The sequence below is a fragment of the Balaenoptera acutorostrata genome, chromosome 1, assembly GCF_949987535.1.
Source record: "Balaenoptera acutorostrata chromosome 1, mBalAcu1.1, whole genome shotgun sequence".
Classification (NCBI taxonomy): Eukaryota; Metazoa; Chordata; class Mammalia; order Artiodactyla; family Balaenopteridae; genus Balaenoptera; species Balaenoptera acutorostrata.
This window is the reverse complement of record NC_080064.1, coordinates 106,811,145-106,827,791: the sequence shown is the minus strand read 5'-3', so window position 1 is coordinate 106,827,791 and position 16,647 is coordinate 106,811,145. Positions and strand designations below refer to the sequence as shown.

Genomic DNA, 16,647 nt, shown 5'->3' with positions numbered 1-16,647 from the left:
TCCATTCTATAACAGATTATTTATAAGCCAGTATTCTCTTGACTCCGTAGATTTGACTTCTCTAACAGTATCTAACACCAAACACCTAAGGTATTTGATGAAGGTATCTAACCTTCAAAAATCAACCTCATTAGAAAAACAGTCAACTGTACTCAAAAAATACATTTGATTTTTGGACAGTAATTTGAAGTCATAATTTTTCCCAGTAATTTGATGGTGCGAGTCATGATTTTAATCTTCACCTTTCCTGTCCTGTCTCCTTCCCCATGCCTTTGTGTGCTTGGGAAAACTGAGATGTACAGAGATTGCTTTGATATGGTGAGATTCACACCTCAAGTCTTTGTTATGAATTTGAGAGTCAGCAGCTCTAGTTTAAATCCCAGCTCTCCTGCACTCCCTGCCTCACAACCGGCAAGTTATTTTACTTCTCTGAGCCCGTTTCCTCAACTATAAATGAGATAATGATTGTGACAACTCAAGCACAATGCCTGGTTCATAGTATGCAATCAGTGACTCTTGGTTTCCTTTCCCAAGAGAACAAAATTTCCATTCCAAGCATTGTTTCATTAACCTAGTCTGTCTTATTACAATATTTAAGTGTCTGGGTATTATAATGCTTACGAAATAAATATGAGATGTTTTAAAATCACAGTGTCTTATACTCAGAATTATCACGGAGCCAATAAGAAAGAAAAATAACATCCAAATTTCTCACATTCAAGAAGTCAATTTGGTTTGACGATAGCACAGTATTTGAGTCATAAGTATAAGAGACAAGACTCTCAGTAATTTCCAGGTTACAGAAACTCTTCACCTGCTTCTTGGTTATGTTTTCATTTCTAAATCCCACCTGCATCTTAATTACACACCTGTCTTTAATCTGAGGTAGCATTTCTGCCAGTAAAATAGGGGAGCAAAGCTTTCTATACTAAATGACATCGTCTACCCTGGGGAAATGATTGCTCCTGCACTCACTCACTCGCTCGCTCACTTTGTGTTAGTTAATACTGCAGGTTGCAGTTGACAGATCCCCATCTGAAATTAGGGAAACCTGTTGGAAGGGACATCTCTCAGAATGGCTGTGCTCTTGAATGGACTTATGAAGAGTCGGTCTTTGGGAACAATTGGAATCAGTACCTTGAATGCCATCAGGTTCTATTTTTCTTTTCTGTGTACTTCTGATTCACTGTTACCATTTTGTGTGTAGACTGGTCATGTTATTCTTTTGGTCCATGTGGTAGAGGGTCTCTAGTCCAAAAGTTTGGAAAAGAGACACAGTGACAGTTTGTATAAGATGCCCAGCCTGGATCAGTCAGCTGTGACCAGGAAGGCATGCATGATCATGTAAAGACATGGTGGCTCCTTCAAGAATTATATGGATGAAGTAGGGTGAGGAGAGCAGCACAGAAGCAGGGTCCTGAGCACAGAGTTCCAGAGATGCCCACACACCCATTCTGCCGTCTTAGGTAGAGGGATCTTAGCTGGGAATACAAAAAATATTCCTGAACTGAGGTTGCTTGCAGCCAAGTGATGGGAGATTGCTGTGCAATCAAAGAAGTGCAATCGAATGATGTTGGTTCTGTAATAATGGATGTATAGGTTAGATAGGAGTAAAGAATAGGTGGTCAGTTAGGTTGGATCAGACACAACTAGCTTCTGTTAGCAGTTGATGGCTACACAGTTGGGCACTTTGCAGACTCTGAAAATACTTGAGCCAAGTTGAATTGTTATCTGGGGACTAGGTCTAGCCTTGGCATTTTCTGAGTATAAAAGTCCTGTGCTTTGTCATTAAGAGGCCTCTTCATCAGAGTGCCTTTTTGAGTCATTCAGTGAGTTTTTTACAGAGAAAGAATTAAGGACACCTTGAGGTTTTTTGGGTTTTAGCCACTTGTCATGTTCTGTTTTAGAGAATTCATATGATCTGAATATTCATTCCCTTTGGTAGCTCCCTAAACTGGTATTAAAAGACCTCTGATAAGAAAGATTCATCAGTTTGTTTTACAACTCAGGTGGCCTGGCACTAAATGCTTGCTGATCACAAATTCCGTGCTTATAAGTCGATTGTCACTGGGCCTAAGAGCCTTTGCCATAGTACCCCATCCTTTGCTCTCATAGTGACCTGCAGTCCATTCAGAAGTGGTCTTATTATCATCCTTCAGTTTGCTTTTTCAGGCAGAACAAACTAATCCTTTTCCATCTTCTATTACATAAGGTTGGCTTCCCACATGTTATTCCACTAATCCAGTATTTGCTCCAGTCTCATCATCTTGGCTTTGCCTTTCACATTCATATTTTACCATGGCTCTTATTGTCCTTAGTTCCTTAATTTCTTCTCTCTACCCTTGCTTGCCCTTACCATTATTTTTAGTTAAACCTTTTATTTTGAGATAATTATAGTTTCACACAAAATTATAAGAATTAACAGAGAGATACTGTTTACCCTTAACCAAGTCTTCCCCAATGGTGACATCACTTTGCAAAACTACTATCCAGCATCATAAACAGGATGTTGACATTGATACGGTCAAGATATAGAACAGTAGCTCTAAAGCTTTGATTTTTAGGTTGCTTCTCATTATTCTTGTCCATACTCATCTCTTAGACCCTTCTCTCCTTGCTCTTCTCACTTATGTATTCATTGTCCCAGGGATTTAACCAAATCAGATTTAAGGATCTTATAAGACTCAATTTTCTCTTTGATAGGTTGGCTAGATTTCATGGTGTCAGAGTTTCTAGGGATGGCAACTTGCATTCTCTAAATTATTTGCCTGGAATAACTATATGGCTGTCTCAAGGTGGCCTTAAAATTCATGTGAGGACCTGGTCTGCTGTGAGTTAATTTTGCCTCAATTTCAGGCAGGTCACATGAGGGTGAAGAGTGTGTGGGGGCTGGTATGGTACTAATCCTCTGAGACTTAAGAGCCCTAATCAAAGGCACTTTTCCCCCCAAAGGACAGTTCTGCACAGAGGATGTGGATGAGTGCCTGCTGCAACCCAATGCCTGTCAGAACGGGGGCACCTGTACCAACCGCAATGGGGGCTATGGCTGTGTGTGTGTTAATGGCTGGAGTGGAGATGACTGCAGTGAGAACATTGACGACTGCGCCTTCGCCTCCTGCACTCCAGGCTCCACCTGCATTGATCGTGTGGCCTCCTTCTCTTGCATGTGCCCAGAAGGAAAGGCAGGTAAGGCCAGCGGAAGAACAGAGCTGGAAATGAGGGAGAGGGCTGGTGAGCAGTCAGGATTTCTGCCTCCTTCTCTTTCATCCCTATCGGGGTATGTCCTTTTAATTTCCATCTGTAGGAACATGCCTCTCAAAGATGTTCTTCTGGAAATGTAATTGCCAGCCAAAGTGCTGTGAAGTTAGTCTTCTTCCTTAGGACTTTTGGCTCTCAACTCTGTGTACCTCAGTTTTTCATCCCCCCAAAATGAAAGTTAGCACCTATTGCCTTGGGACCATCTATAGCCCTCCTTAAGATTTTAAGCTGAAAGGCAACTCCGAAATTAAGATGAATTTCTCAGAAATTAAGGCAGAATTACTCACAAATGGATGTAGGCAGTTTATTTTAAGAAGAAATAATCCATTTACTCAGAAAAAGTTGGCAAGAGGGAAACAATTAAGTGCATTCCAGCTCTCCATATTGTCCTCTAAGGGAAGGTTTTTACCAACTCCAAAGTTAACATTGCTCTAGCCTTTCAGTTTAACAGCTTCTGGTTCTAGGAATAGAGCGATGAAGGGAGGAATGTGATGGAAGGAGATTGCTTAGTGAGAGAACTTTGTGCCTAGCAGTTTTGAAATGTTCTTATATCTCTGCCTTTCCAAAAGCCCCACCTCCAGCTTTGTAGAAGAAGCCTTAGTCACCTCTTCTTAAGCTAATTTCAGACTGGAAATTCCAGTTCCCATGTGAACTATGCAGAACATGGGGCCTAGTAATATCTTCAGAGTCCTGAGGGCACTTGAGCCAGGAATGTTGACACTATTAAAAAGCTGCCCGAGTATAGGCTGATGACGTTCAGCTGGTTTTTTCTTCTGAGGCTAGTGAAATGCAGGTGGCCCCAAGATCATCAGGTAGCATGATCTTGGGAAAGTAGGTTGCCTAATAAAACATAGGATGTATGTAATGTTTGGGACATATAGTAAATAATTATTTGTTGTTTCTCTGAAATTCAAATTGAACTGGGGGTCCTCTGTTTTTATTTGTTAAACATGACGGCACAATGGGAAGTATATCTCCCTTTTCCTGTCTCCATCATCTAACCATCTCACTTTAATGGCCTCACTTTATCTGCCCTTGGGGAGGGGTCCAGCTAAGGGCTCAGGGTCAGAGTATCGGGGTTGTCTGCAGAAGCTCCTTGCTTTGCTGCTGGCTGCAGCATGTCCCTGAGACAGGGCCAGGAAATTGCCTCTAAATCTTCATATTGGATTTTGATGTGCCAATCATAAGGTTTTCCCTCCTCCACGAAAGAGGAAACTGTTCCCCAAGTAAGGGACATTTTCTCTTTCTTCTCCTTACCCCACCCTGGGACAGGTCTCTTATGTCATCTGGATGATGCATGCATCAGCAACCCCTGCCACAAGGGGGCACTGTGTGATACCAACCCTCTGAATGGGCAGTATATTTGCACCTGTCCACAAGGCTACAAAGGGGGTGACTGTACAGAAGATGTGGATGAGTGTGCCATGGGTGAGTACACAGAACCTTTCCGATTCCTCATGGTGTCTGTCGGGCTCAGCAAGCATTTAAGCTGCAGCGCATTTTACTCTACGAGCATGTTTCACCCAAACCTCGGATCTCACCTGTTACGTGCCCACTGTTCACAGCTAACCTTTCAGTGTAACCATGTATTCTATTCTGGGAATTGAAATATATAGAAGGTTTGTACTTGACTCTTAACATAAAGCCCTACCTTAGTGACAGTTCGGGCATAAGAACAGTAGAGACTCACAAGAGTTGAGGTTGTCCTAGTTTGTCTTTCTTTCCTTATTTCCTCCCTTCCTCCCTTCCTTCCTTCCCTCCCTCCCTCCCTCCCTCCTTCCTTCCTTCATCTTGTTTATTTGTTTACTTACTTTCTTATTAATTGATTGATTAGAAGAAAATAGGAAATTGAGAACCAGATTATTAAAGACCTGGCGCTAGGGCTTCTCTGGTGGCACAGTGGTTGAGAATCTGCCTGCCAATGCAGGGGACACGGGTTCGAGCCCTGGTCTGGGAAGATCCCACATGCCGCGGAGCGGCTGGGCCCGTGAGCCACAACTACTGAGCCTGCGCATCTGGAGCCTGTGCTCCGCAACAAGAGAGGCCGCGATAGTGAGAGGCCCGCGCACCGCGATGAAGAGTGGCCCCCGCTTGCCACAACTAGAGAAAGCCCTCGCACAGAAACAAAGACCCAACACAGCCATGAATAGATAAATAAATAATAAATAATAATTAAAAAAAAAAAAGACCTGGCCCTAATGCTAATAATCTGACCCACCTCTGTAGTCCACATTTGTGGACACTCCCATCAAGTGCTCTGATCCTGGTGACTGGTGCTTGTGTCTTCCAGCCAATAGCAATCCTTGTGAGCATGCGGGAAAGTGTGTGAACACAGATGGTGCCTTCCACTGTGAGTGTCTGAAGGGCTATGCAGGGCCTCGTTGCGAGATGGACATCAACGAGTGCCATTCAGACCCCTGCAAGAATGATGCCACCTGTCTGGATAAGATTGGAGGCTTCACATGTCTGTGCATGCCAGGTACGTGGGCCATCAGTGTGTGGGATCTAGACAGGAGGCACTGCACTGTGCTTCTCTTAGGCAGAGCACTCAGTATAGTGTGGCAATTCCCTAAGCTCTGTTACCATTTAATCCCCCGCTAAGGGGACCCTTAAGGAGTAAGGCCATCTTAGAATTCTTAGCGCTATGGAAAGCAATCCCATTATGTCAAAACCCAGATACATGTGAGAGAAAAATTCAGAAGATTTTTAAAATGCAAGTATACTTCGATTTAATAAAGGATTTATCATAAAAATTCTTTAAATAGCAAGCTTTCCTTATCCCCTGATATGTTACAAATAGCATACCATTCCATTTATAGAAAATAATTTTACCCATAGTTGTATAGGAACTTGCCATTTATCTCATAGTGAGATACACATGCTTTGTTATACTCTGGAACTCTTCTGCAGAGACCATTGCCTGAATCCTCAGACAGCACAGCTAAACCCAGCTTAAAAATGACGGCTGCCAGTGGCTGCTTTGCCTGATTGAGGGTGCTGGCCTCTCTGGCCTTGGCAGGCCTTCCTGACCTTGACTTGCACCCTGAGAGCAACAGCGTCTCTGACTCAGCTGGTCTTTAGGAACTTGGACTGGGGACCCTGTGGGCCTGGCACTGTCCTGAAAGCAAAGCCTGGACTGATCAGAGAATCAGATTGAAACTGTTCAATCTTTGTTGCCATGCTAGGTCTTACCAAGGTCTTTGGAGGTGACCTCTTCCTCCTCTCCACAGAGACATGGATATCCCAGAATATTCCCCTGTCTGGCTGATGCTCACAGTGACTGTTTCCAATCATAGCAGAGTCCTCTTTTCCCTCTGCAGAAATGTTCATACTCATAGAGGATACAGTCATCTTTGCAACTTTGTGCTTTCTTGGCTAGAACACGCCTTTGTCTTTTTCTAAGCCACTTGTGTGGTCCATTTTGTTCAGGTTTCAAAGGTGTGCATTGCGAACTGGAGATAAATGAATGTCAGAGCAACCCTTGCGTGAACAATGGACAGTGTGTGGATAAAGTCAATCGCTTCCAGTGTCTGTGTCCGCCTGGTAAGTGCCCACCACCTGCCCCTGTTTTCTTTGAAAGCACAAAGCTGACTGACCACAGGGAAGGGAGGAGGGAGAGAACGTGTGTGGGCTGTACATGAGGAAGTCATTAAAGTGAGTGCTTCAGGATAGGAGTGTGTGTGTACAGAAATGGGGGATTTGTTTCAGCTAGTGTATCTTCCAAATCTTTTGTGGCCAGAAGTCCAAGTCTATTCTGAATGGCCCATGACCTCTCTGTCTGTGTGTACATTTGGGAAAGTTCATACCTCACGGAAGCCTTAGTTCTAGGTTATTCAGGATTTTATTTTTTCTTGTGGGTCATATTCTTGAAACCTTTCTGTGAGATGATTATTTTTAGACATTTCACCCATGGGTACAGAAACAGCACAAGGCAATTCTTTCCAGAGAACGCTGTGTCTCTCCTTTTGCTCCCCAAAGCTGTTGTTGAAGCCATGCTAAATTTTCTGCCAGAGTCTATAGCCTCTCTTGTTTCTCTAGAGAGGAGGTCCCAGTTCCTCTGAAGCCACATTCACTTGTTAGGGAGCTCTGCCTATAACCATTCAGTCCCTACTTCAACGAGAAGTGAAATCTGTGCTGGGAAGAAAAAGGTAGAGAGACACACAGGTACCTCTGATGCCCTGAGCCTCACCCTAAGTTATCCTAGTTACCTGTTGGGGAGAATAATTCTACATTTGCTGACGCACGGGTATAACCCCTGCCAATAACAACCCAGTTCTCTTTGGGCATCATTCTCATAGTAAGGAAGACATAGGATAATCCTTTGACCTGTGTCATCGCTGTACCCTTTTCAGGTTTCACTGGGCCAGTTTGCCAGATCGATATTGACGACTGTTCCAGTACCCCATGTCTGAACGGGGCAAAGTGTATAGATCACCCAAATGGTTATGAATGCCAGTGTGCCACAGGTAAGAATTTTTCACTTCTTATTCCCCTGGTAGGTCTGCCTGAACAAAACAGGAGACCGTCCTCTTCCAGCTGCCCTGCCAGGCCAGTCCATTAACATGGGCTGCTCTGGATTTAGAAAGAGCTTCTTCCAAGCCTCTTTCTTGCTGCTCTCACTGTTTCCTCTACAACACCCGCCTCCTTCACAACAATCGTGGCCTGGCCTGGACATTTCCATTAGGTGCCCCTGTCTTTCTGGGGCAGATTTTGGCAACGGTGAGTTTCCAGCTGGCTTGACCTACTCCTTTGGAAAAGGGAAGAGTTCCAGTTGAAAGCTATTTTTCACTGGGGCTTCTCAGCAGGAGACCTGTCTCTGTGTTTCTTGAGGCAAGTGATCGAACAAAGGCCCAGAAATCTGGGGGCAGTGGTGTGCAAGTGCAGAGGTTTTCTGCATAAAAGATGACTGATGCTTTGGGAGTTGGATGTGTATTTGAACAGGGGAGGGAGCTCTGTCTGGGAAAGTTTGGATCCTCTTTCCTGACTTCTGCTACTAGGGTCAAAAAGAATGTTTACAAATATTCTACATTTCTGATCTGTGGCGACATTTCTAATTTGGGAGTGGATTTGAATAAGCCACATGTCCCTTATTACACATTTGCTTCTGCACAGACCATCATTGTGTAGAAAAGGACTAGAAATTAGTAGAAAAGGTGAATTCCCAGTTTCTTTTTTCATCTGACTGTTGAAGAGAGGAGTTATGAATATAATTCAAGATATTTTTTCTTATTTTAGAAGATGGATTCTTAAAGGATTTTAAGCATCATGTGCATGATTTTTTTTTGTGATCACAGAAAAGCAAACTAAGTCATAACAATAAACACAGAGAATTACTATTTCAGTAGTATTGGAACATTACCAGTTATTAGGCCTACTTAGAGAGGGCCCTGTCAGATGATCCACTTAATTTTCTTCTCTTTTCACGAACGTTTGTCTCTGGTTGTGAGGTTTCAGGTTTTGTCTTCCTCTGGCCAGATTATGCTTGTGGAGAATAACCTTCACTGGAGAGAATTTACAAACCTTGAACTCATGTTTAAACGGGAGGAGAGCCCTCTTAGAGTCTTTTAAAAGGATTTAATGTTGAATAAAGGAACTTTTATTTGTCCCTTTTCTTTTAACTGTCATAACTTGTTCATTCATTTTATTTAACAAGTATTTATTAAAAACGTACTGTATATGCATAGATCCCTGGGAGGTTGAGAGGAACAGAGAAAAGTTCTCTGTCGTCTCAGGTCAGAATTGGGAAGATAAGGTACATGAAACCATTAATATAGTACCTGTATATGCAGTTGGGTTTGGGAGGAAAGGAATATAGAGGTAAATATATTAAGGAAAAATATTGAGAGCTATTCCCCACTAAAGTCCAATATGAAATGAAGATGCAAAATGTCTCTGCAATGAAATTATTGATTATTTAGAAAAAGCTATTTGAATTCTACAAATCTGACTTGAAAAACTTTATTTTAAGCAAAACTCTCTAGGCTTGCCTTATAAATCAATGCAAATAGTCAGTTCCAACTGCTCATTGCCTGCAGTATGAATTGTTTAAGACTTGGGATGTGTAGGATAAGTGGATGCCGGCTACATTTATGTTCAGGTATGCAATGTCTGCCTTGGTTTTTAAGCATCTTTGGTACACTTTCTTCCAAGGATTCACTGGTGTGTTGTGTGAGGAGAACATCGACAACTGTGACCCTGATCCTTGCCACCACGGCCAGTGTCAGGATGGGATTGACTCCTACACCTGCATCTGCAATCCAGGGTACATGGGCGCCATCTGCAGCGACCAGATAGATGAATGTCACAGCAGCCCTTGCTTGAATGAGGGTCGCTGCATCGACCTGGTAAATGGTTACCAGTGCAACTGCCAGCCAGGCACATCAGGTAAGCCCACGCTGTACTTCCTTTGGAGTTTTCACTGTTTTTCAGAAACAATTTATGCAGATGTCTCAGACTTTCTTGGCATATGCTTAGATACCTAAAAAATAGTCTCGATTCTGAGAAGCGAAGCTCAGCCAAAGCCACAGCCAGAAACGTCTCAGAGGCAGATGGCTCTAGCCAGTAGAGAAATTAGAGACAATAGCTTTGCAAAGCTGGTGATCTTGTGTGTGTGTTTTTCATTAAAAGGGGCACACCACTTCAAAAAATTGAAATTATTATTTAAAGTTGAAAACCATCTTGCCTTTGTGGCTTGATTTGATTGTCCTTTTTTTCTTTAACCTCCACCTCAATCAGGTTAATGAAGTTGGTCCTCCCTCCCTCCAGTTCTTCCAATAGTTTTTCCTCTGTTTCAGAGTCCCGTATCTTTCATGTGACACTTTTCTCCTGATATTTTTCTCTGGTGGGCCTTGGCCATTTGGCGGTGGCGGGGGAAGCTTAAGGAGAGGAGAGACTTTGCAACACGTTCCACTGTCAGTTAGAATGCAGAGCTGCCATTTCCCATCCCAAGTTCCTTGCTGTTTCCTGACTCCAGTTGAACGACTGCTTGTGAGTCGTGAGGGCATGCTGCTCCTTGCTGGGGAAATGTTGAATTGTTTTCTCAGGCAGCAGCATTTCACAGGTTTCAGTAGATCCTGTTTTATTTATTCGAGGAATAATTATGGTCACAACTGTGGTTAATGGACAGAGAAGTTCTGTGTCCCCGATCAAAGGAAAATGTATTAGTGGAAGATTAACTAGTGTGTGCCTTTGTTAGAAGGGAACCTGCCAATACGAGGAGTGATTTATTGAGAACTCATTCTCCATTTAAGGAAAATGGCCTGTGTAGGGGGCAGAGGTGGGGGAGGAGGTTAGCTGCCCTCATTTCATCTTGTTATTTCCAAATCCATTTCTTCAAACTTGTCAAAGGCCTGGTCTTCATCCAGGAACTCGTACATGCCAAGTTTGAAAACAAAGTCCTTTTTGAGTTGCTCAAGCATACGAGAAACATCCCATGCCTTCCCAGTTGAAAATGCCTTCCCCCTCCCCACGTTTAGATAACTCACTAAAAGAGCTGAATAGATCTTTGTGAAACCTTCCAAAAGCAATTTGCTTCCGGGCTGGTCCCCCGACATGAGAAATTGCAGTACGAAAAGAAATTTGAGAGATTTACAAGCAATTGAATGGACGCCTTTAGAATGGTGGGGCTGTTTTAGGCTTTGCTGTCGTTCCCGTTACAACAAATGTACTGGACACCTGGGTGAGTGGTGGGCTGGCAAGCACTTTGTTTTCTCTGGGACTATATCATTACGCCGGGTTGGGTCAGGTGTGTTCCCTGGGGAGGACAGAGAAGTCAAGGTGAAAGTAGCTGTCAGTGAGAAAGGCAAGCAGTGAATATCAGTGGTGTGCAGGCAGCATAGAGAAGGAAGGCCCTGGTTCTCTCAGAAAACTGCCAAATCCATTCCTGTGGCTGTTTGGAGAATTAAAGCAAAGAGATGCAGGCAGCATAAAGAGATCTTGGCCTGTAATGGGTGGAGAAAGACCTGGCATGTACCAGGAGCCTGGGTGAAAGGATTCATTCAATCAATCATTATGAATAGACTCTCGAGTTCTAGAATAAGAATCCACAACCCATTCATAATATAGTCTGAGTTGGTAGGTTGGGGTTTGGATGAGTGTGTGGATAGAGGGATGCTTTACAATTTGCTGGTTATAATTGTGGTTTCTCACTCACTAAGTACTTAAAGTGCAATACACTACCCAGAATCACTTTTGATGCCTTTTGATCACTTTTGATGCCTTTGATACCTGTGATCTTAAGTAAGTTTTTTTGGGTTTCAAGTCACAGAAACCACCTTGACTAGCTAGAAGAATCATCAACAAACAAGCAAACAACAACTACAAAACAGACAAGCAGAAAGAATTTTGTGAAAGCACACAGAAGTATCTCACAGATGCCAAGTGAGAATCGAACAATGAGGCTTTGGGGGGATGAGCAGGAAGTAAGGGCCACATGCAGACCATAGGTCACCCAGTTCATGTTGCAATGTCTCAGTGAGATAATCTCATTGGCCCAGCTTGAGCTGGGTGTCTCTTCCTGCTAGAATGAAACATGGATTTGGGGGCAGAGTCACATTGGACCACCATGGCTGTTTGGGGCCTGCCTTGGTCCATTGTGAGTAAACGGGGGTTGTCAAACAAGGGCTAGACACATCTCCTAAAGGTATCCATTTGTAATCAAGTAATATTGAAGCCTTGCCTCATCTGTGGCTAGTAAGGCAGTATAGCCTCATTAATCACAGAATGACCAGTATGGTGCGGTGAAGTGTATGGAATCCAGAGAGCTGGGTTCATATCCTAACTGTGCTGACGCAATTTTGCAAGTTCGTGATAAAATGGGTGTAACACAACTTGATTTGGCAGTGGAGTGAGGAGAATAAAGTTATAGAACGTAGGAGGCAGAGTACTTGGCTCATGACAATGGCTCAACAAATTGTTAATATAATAATTATTATCAATAAATATTAATGTAAAGTGTGAGTGAATAAAAGCTAGGGCATTTTGTTGTGGAAGTTTCGTTTATTAGTTTATATCCTAATTATCAGCCTTTATTTTTAGACTTTTTAAACTACCAAGATATTCTTCTACTATGATACCCAAACACATCACGAAATTCATGTTAAATAAATAATGAAATGTCATGAGTAGTTTTAGAGAATAATGGTAACAATAGTGATTGGTGTATCTCTACTATTTAGTTACCCATATCTACAATTAAACCTTCCTAAACAGAGCCAAACTCTACCATTCATCTGAGGAACAGACCAGGAGGAAGGCAGCATACCCCAGGAGGAAGTTACCAGACTCTTTATCCTGAACTTTAGCCCATCACAGGGACAGTCAGTATCAAGCTTATAGTAGTAGATACAAGTTCCAGAATTCTAATTTTCATGTGAAAGCTTAAATTTTATCTTTGGAGCACAGTACTGTCACAGTTGTTTTCCTTGAAATGGCAGGTTTATTTCTCTCACTTAACGTTTGCTACATACTTAGGTCTGAATAGCCCTGGTTTGTCTGTCAGTTGTTCTTTCAATTAAAATGGGATTCTGTGAAAAAAACAACTGTTTCAGTTCAGTACTCAATCACACAACTGCTTTTCCTGGAGACAGCTCTGAACGTTGGCATGCCACAGAATTACTTTATGTTTATTTTCCGTTTCATCACACAGAACAGTAGACGTATACTCAAGGGTCAAGGTATAATCAAATTATAAAGTTAATAATTTTGACGGCTTCACCAAAGTCATTCTTAAGTGAAACTGTCTTTTTGTTTTGTTTTAACTGAGTACATGGAGGTGAAGAATAAAAAGACCACTAGTGGGCTTCCCTGGTGGCGCAGTGGTTGAGAATCTGCCTGCTAATGCAGGGGACACGGGTTCGAGCCCTGGTCTGGGAGGATCCCACATGCCGCGGAGCGGCTGGGCCCGTGAGCCACAGCTACTGAGCCTGCGCGTCTGGAGCCTGTGCCCCGCAACGGGAGGGGCCGCGATAGTGAAAGGCCCGCGCACCGCGATGAAGAGCGGTCCCCGCACCGCGATGAAGAGCGGTCCCCGCACCGCGATGAAGAGTGGCCCCCACTTGCCGTAACCAGAGAAAGCCCTCGCACGAACCGAAGACCCAACACAGCCAAAAATAAATAAATAAATAAATAAAGTAGCTATAAAAAAAAATTAAAAAAAAAAAAAAAAATTTAAAAAAAAAAAAAAAAAAAAAAAAAAAAAAGACCACTAGTACAATTTGGTGCCGCTGCCTTGATTCCTGTTAAGATGCCAGCAGTCCTACCCCCATTGCTTTTGCATCATTAGTGCAAATTCCAACACAGTGAAAACAACAAATAGTGGCGTAGTATGGTTAATATAATCATTTTGACCTCATGATGCTCCTGATGGGGTCTGGAGGACTGCGCTTTGAGAACTGCTACTTTCCTGTGTTCAGGGTTGGCTGGATACTCTTCATATTTCTTAACACCTAGCATCACAAGCAGAGATCATTGGTATTTTCTGTGCTGATATTGCATGGTTTCTCTTTGCTTTCATCTTTGCAGGTGTTAATTGTGAAATCAATTTTGATGACTGTGCAAGTAGCCCTTGTGTCCACGGAGTCTGTATGGATGGCGTTAATCGTTATAGCTGCGTCTGCTCACCAGGATTCACAGGTAACGCTCCTTTTTGTTGGGTGACTCCTCCTTCAGCCCCATCACTTTGGGAAAAGGGCATCTAAAGGAAAATTACTTTTCAAATATTTCCTATTTCTTTGTCTCTTGGAAAATTAGAAGTTTGTTTCTTGCTTCTCTGGCCCAGTTTTCTACTTACAGGGCTTCCCTAAACTGTAACATGAAACTTTTCATTAGTTAAGAGCTTTTAAGCCATGTGTTTATAACTACCTGAAAAGAATTTCTTTTCAGACTTGAATTATATAGCTTTCAAAGCCACCCTTATTTTTCTACACTTAGTAATGAATACTTTCTGTAAAGGCAAGGCCAAGGTAAAATTCTATGAAAACACTAAATGCTTTTTTCTGAGTACTTCCTCTTATGGAGGATTGTTGGGTAAGGCCAAAACTTGGGAGGATCAAACTATTCTTGGCTAGCACAGAGAGGTTTTTTTTTTCTCTCTCGGAGGAAGAAGGTAAGTGACTAAAATAAAATTGGTTATAATTCTTCTTAAATTATAAGCAGCTAGAACATTTATACACACACCATGTGTGCGCACACACAAACTCACATGCATCTTCTCTTTTACCTCTTTTGTTGCTAATAAGATTACCTTTACCTTTTACCCTCCTGATCAAAAAGCTCTAGAGGTTGCTGAGCCTCTACTGAAGGCTTTTACTGACACATCCGTTTGTTAATGGCGCCGTCAGAGAGCATATAATGTGCCTGTCCCGTTCTTTCTAGACAGACATAGAAGCAGGCGCTCACATAATGATGTTACCATTTAATAAATACCATGTGGTCATTTGCAACCAATGTGAGAAACTTCCCATGGAGTCCTTTAAACTGTGATGTCAAAAGGCCATCAGAGCCAAGTGAAGAGCTACCTCTTGCTTGCCGGAAACTTAACCTCTCTCTGTATTTCACAAGCCTTTGCCCTGCTTGGTGTGATTGTGGACATGAGAGAGGAATGTTTATGGCCCACAGGGGTCACCGTAATCTCTGTTCAATGGAAGATAACTCAGAAGACAGGTGTGGTGAAAGCTCTTATATCTAGTGCCCAGCACTGCTGGTATAGCCAGACGTACTTCTGTGTCCTGAAACGTGTTACTCCAACATTAAGTGACAGCCAACTGAATACACAAAAATTCCTGCTAGATAGAATGACATACGCATTTTTCAAGGCCTTGTTTTGAGCTAGGCATTAAATTAAGTGCCTACCCTCATTGAATTGTCACTGCTATTATTATTTCTACAGTATTGATGAGAAACCCAGAGCTCAAGAGAGCTTAAGTAACAGTACTAGGGCACTGCGGCCAGCATTCCACCCCAGGGGGTCCTACTCTAGAGTCCATACTCATTCTCACCTCACTGGACAGCCTAAGTAGGTGCCTGCCGTGGTTTCTTTTTACATTTGTAAGCCTTAGACTGGTCTTAAATTTTTTGGAAATGTCAGTGAATCATATGCTCTCTCTTTTTAACATTTAGCAAATCAGGAAGGTCAAAGAGGGAGGACATAGGCTAAAAATATTCTAAAATAAACTTAAGGTGTAGCATGAAACTGCATAACCAAGAAATGGAATGTTTTGGTTACTGGGTGGTACCCTGTTCTTGGAACAGTTTTTTACGGCTGTTTTTCCTATTTGTTTTTTTAAGTCAGTTGCTGAAAATATCAGAGACAATTGTGATATATACTCATGACCTGTAAATATGAGCTGTTTTAGTCTTGCCTTTGTTTTATTTTAATACTACTATTTTTTAATTACAATTTTAATAGCAGCTTGAACAGATTTAAGGGAGGTTTTTTTTTTTTTGAAGACTAAATTTTCTGTTCTCTGCAGACCTCTTTATACTAAATGATTGAATAGGAAAAGTAAGAAATCATGTGGTACTTCTGTAGAATACTTTCCAGTTTTATAAATTACTTTTTCAGTTTCACCTTGATGTCCATTATTTTGCTGACTTCTTATAACAGTCCATGAAAGTCCATAGGTTGGATATGAAACCAAAAGCACAGGTAACAAAAACTAAAATAAACAAATGGGACTACATCAAGCTAATGAGCTTCTGCACAACAAAGGAAACAATAAGTTGGAAAGGCAACCTACAGAGTGGGAGAAAATATATGCAAACAATGTATCTGATAAGGGGTTAATATCCAAAATATACAAAGAACTCATACAACTCAATAGTAAAGAAGCAAATAATCCAATTAAAAATTGGGCAAATAACAAGAAAAAGAATTCTGTAACTATGTATGGTGACAGATGTTAACTAGACTTATTGTGGTGATCATTTTTCAATATATGCAAATATCAAATCATTATGTTGTACACCTGAAACTAATATAATGTTCTATGTCAATTATACCTCAATTAAAAATGAAAACACATTAGTCAGGAGTAGCTATACCCAGTTTTGGAAAATATTATTGGAAAATACCCAGTAATTTCCAGATAGAGGATATTGGCAATGTTCACTCTAATTCTCAGAGCTACATGATTTAGCCACAGACTGATTGTATTTTTAACTTGTAAATCATTATTTGTATTTTGAAATCCAGTATCATCTGAAACAGGTGAGGTTCTGAAAGCTTTACAATCTACCAAACCCTAGTGATTTTCAAATAACATTTGAAAGGCTAATCATGAGTAGCTACCAATATAGCTAATCCTCATTACAATGTCATTATACAACTATATAAAATCACCAAAATACAATTTAAAAAATAGATACGAGGTTTACAGTCTTGTCTCTCTC

The 16,647-nt window shown here is 41.8% G+C and overlaps 1 protein-coding gene across 1 annotated transcript in view; it reads left to right on the top strand.

Annotated features, from left to right (window-relative positions):
* NOTCH2 (notch receptor 2) overlaps nt 1–16,647 on the top strand; it is a 179,067-nt gene that overhangs the window by 114,594 nt on the left and 47,826 nt on the right. Inside the window, exons 6-12 of the mRNA XM_028163310.2 lie at nt 2,953–3,186; nt 4,531–4,686; nt 5,549–5,737; nt 6,688–6,801; nt 7,611–7,724; nt 9,409–9,642; nt 13,780–13,890. Coding sequence (XP_028019111.2) covers nt 2,953–3,186; nt 4,531–4,686; nt 5,549–5,737; nt 6,688–6,801; nt 7,611–7,724; nt 9,409–9,642; nt 13,780–13,890 — 1,152 coding nt within the window. The remainder of the gene's footprint in view (nt 1–2,952; nt 3,187–4,530; nt 4,687–5,548; nt 5,738–6,687; nt 6,802–7,610; nt 7,725–9,408; nt 9,643–13,779; nt 13,891–16,647) is intronic.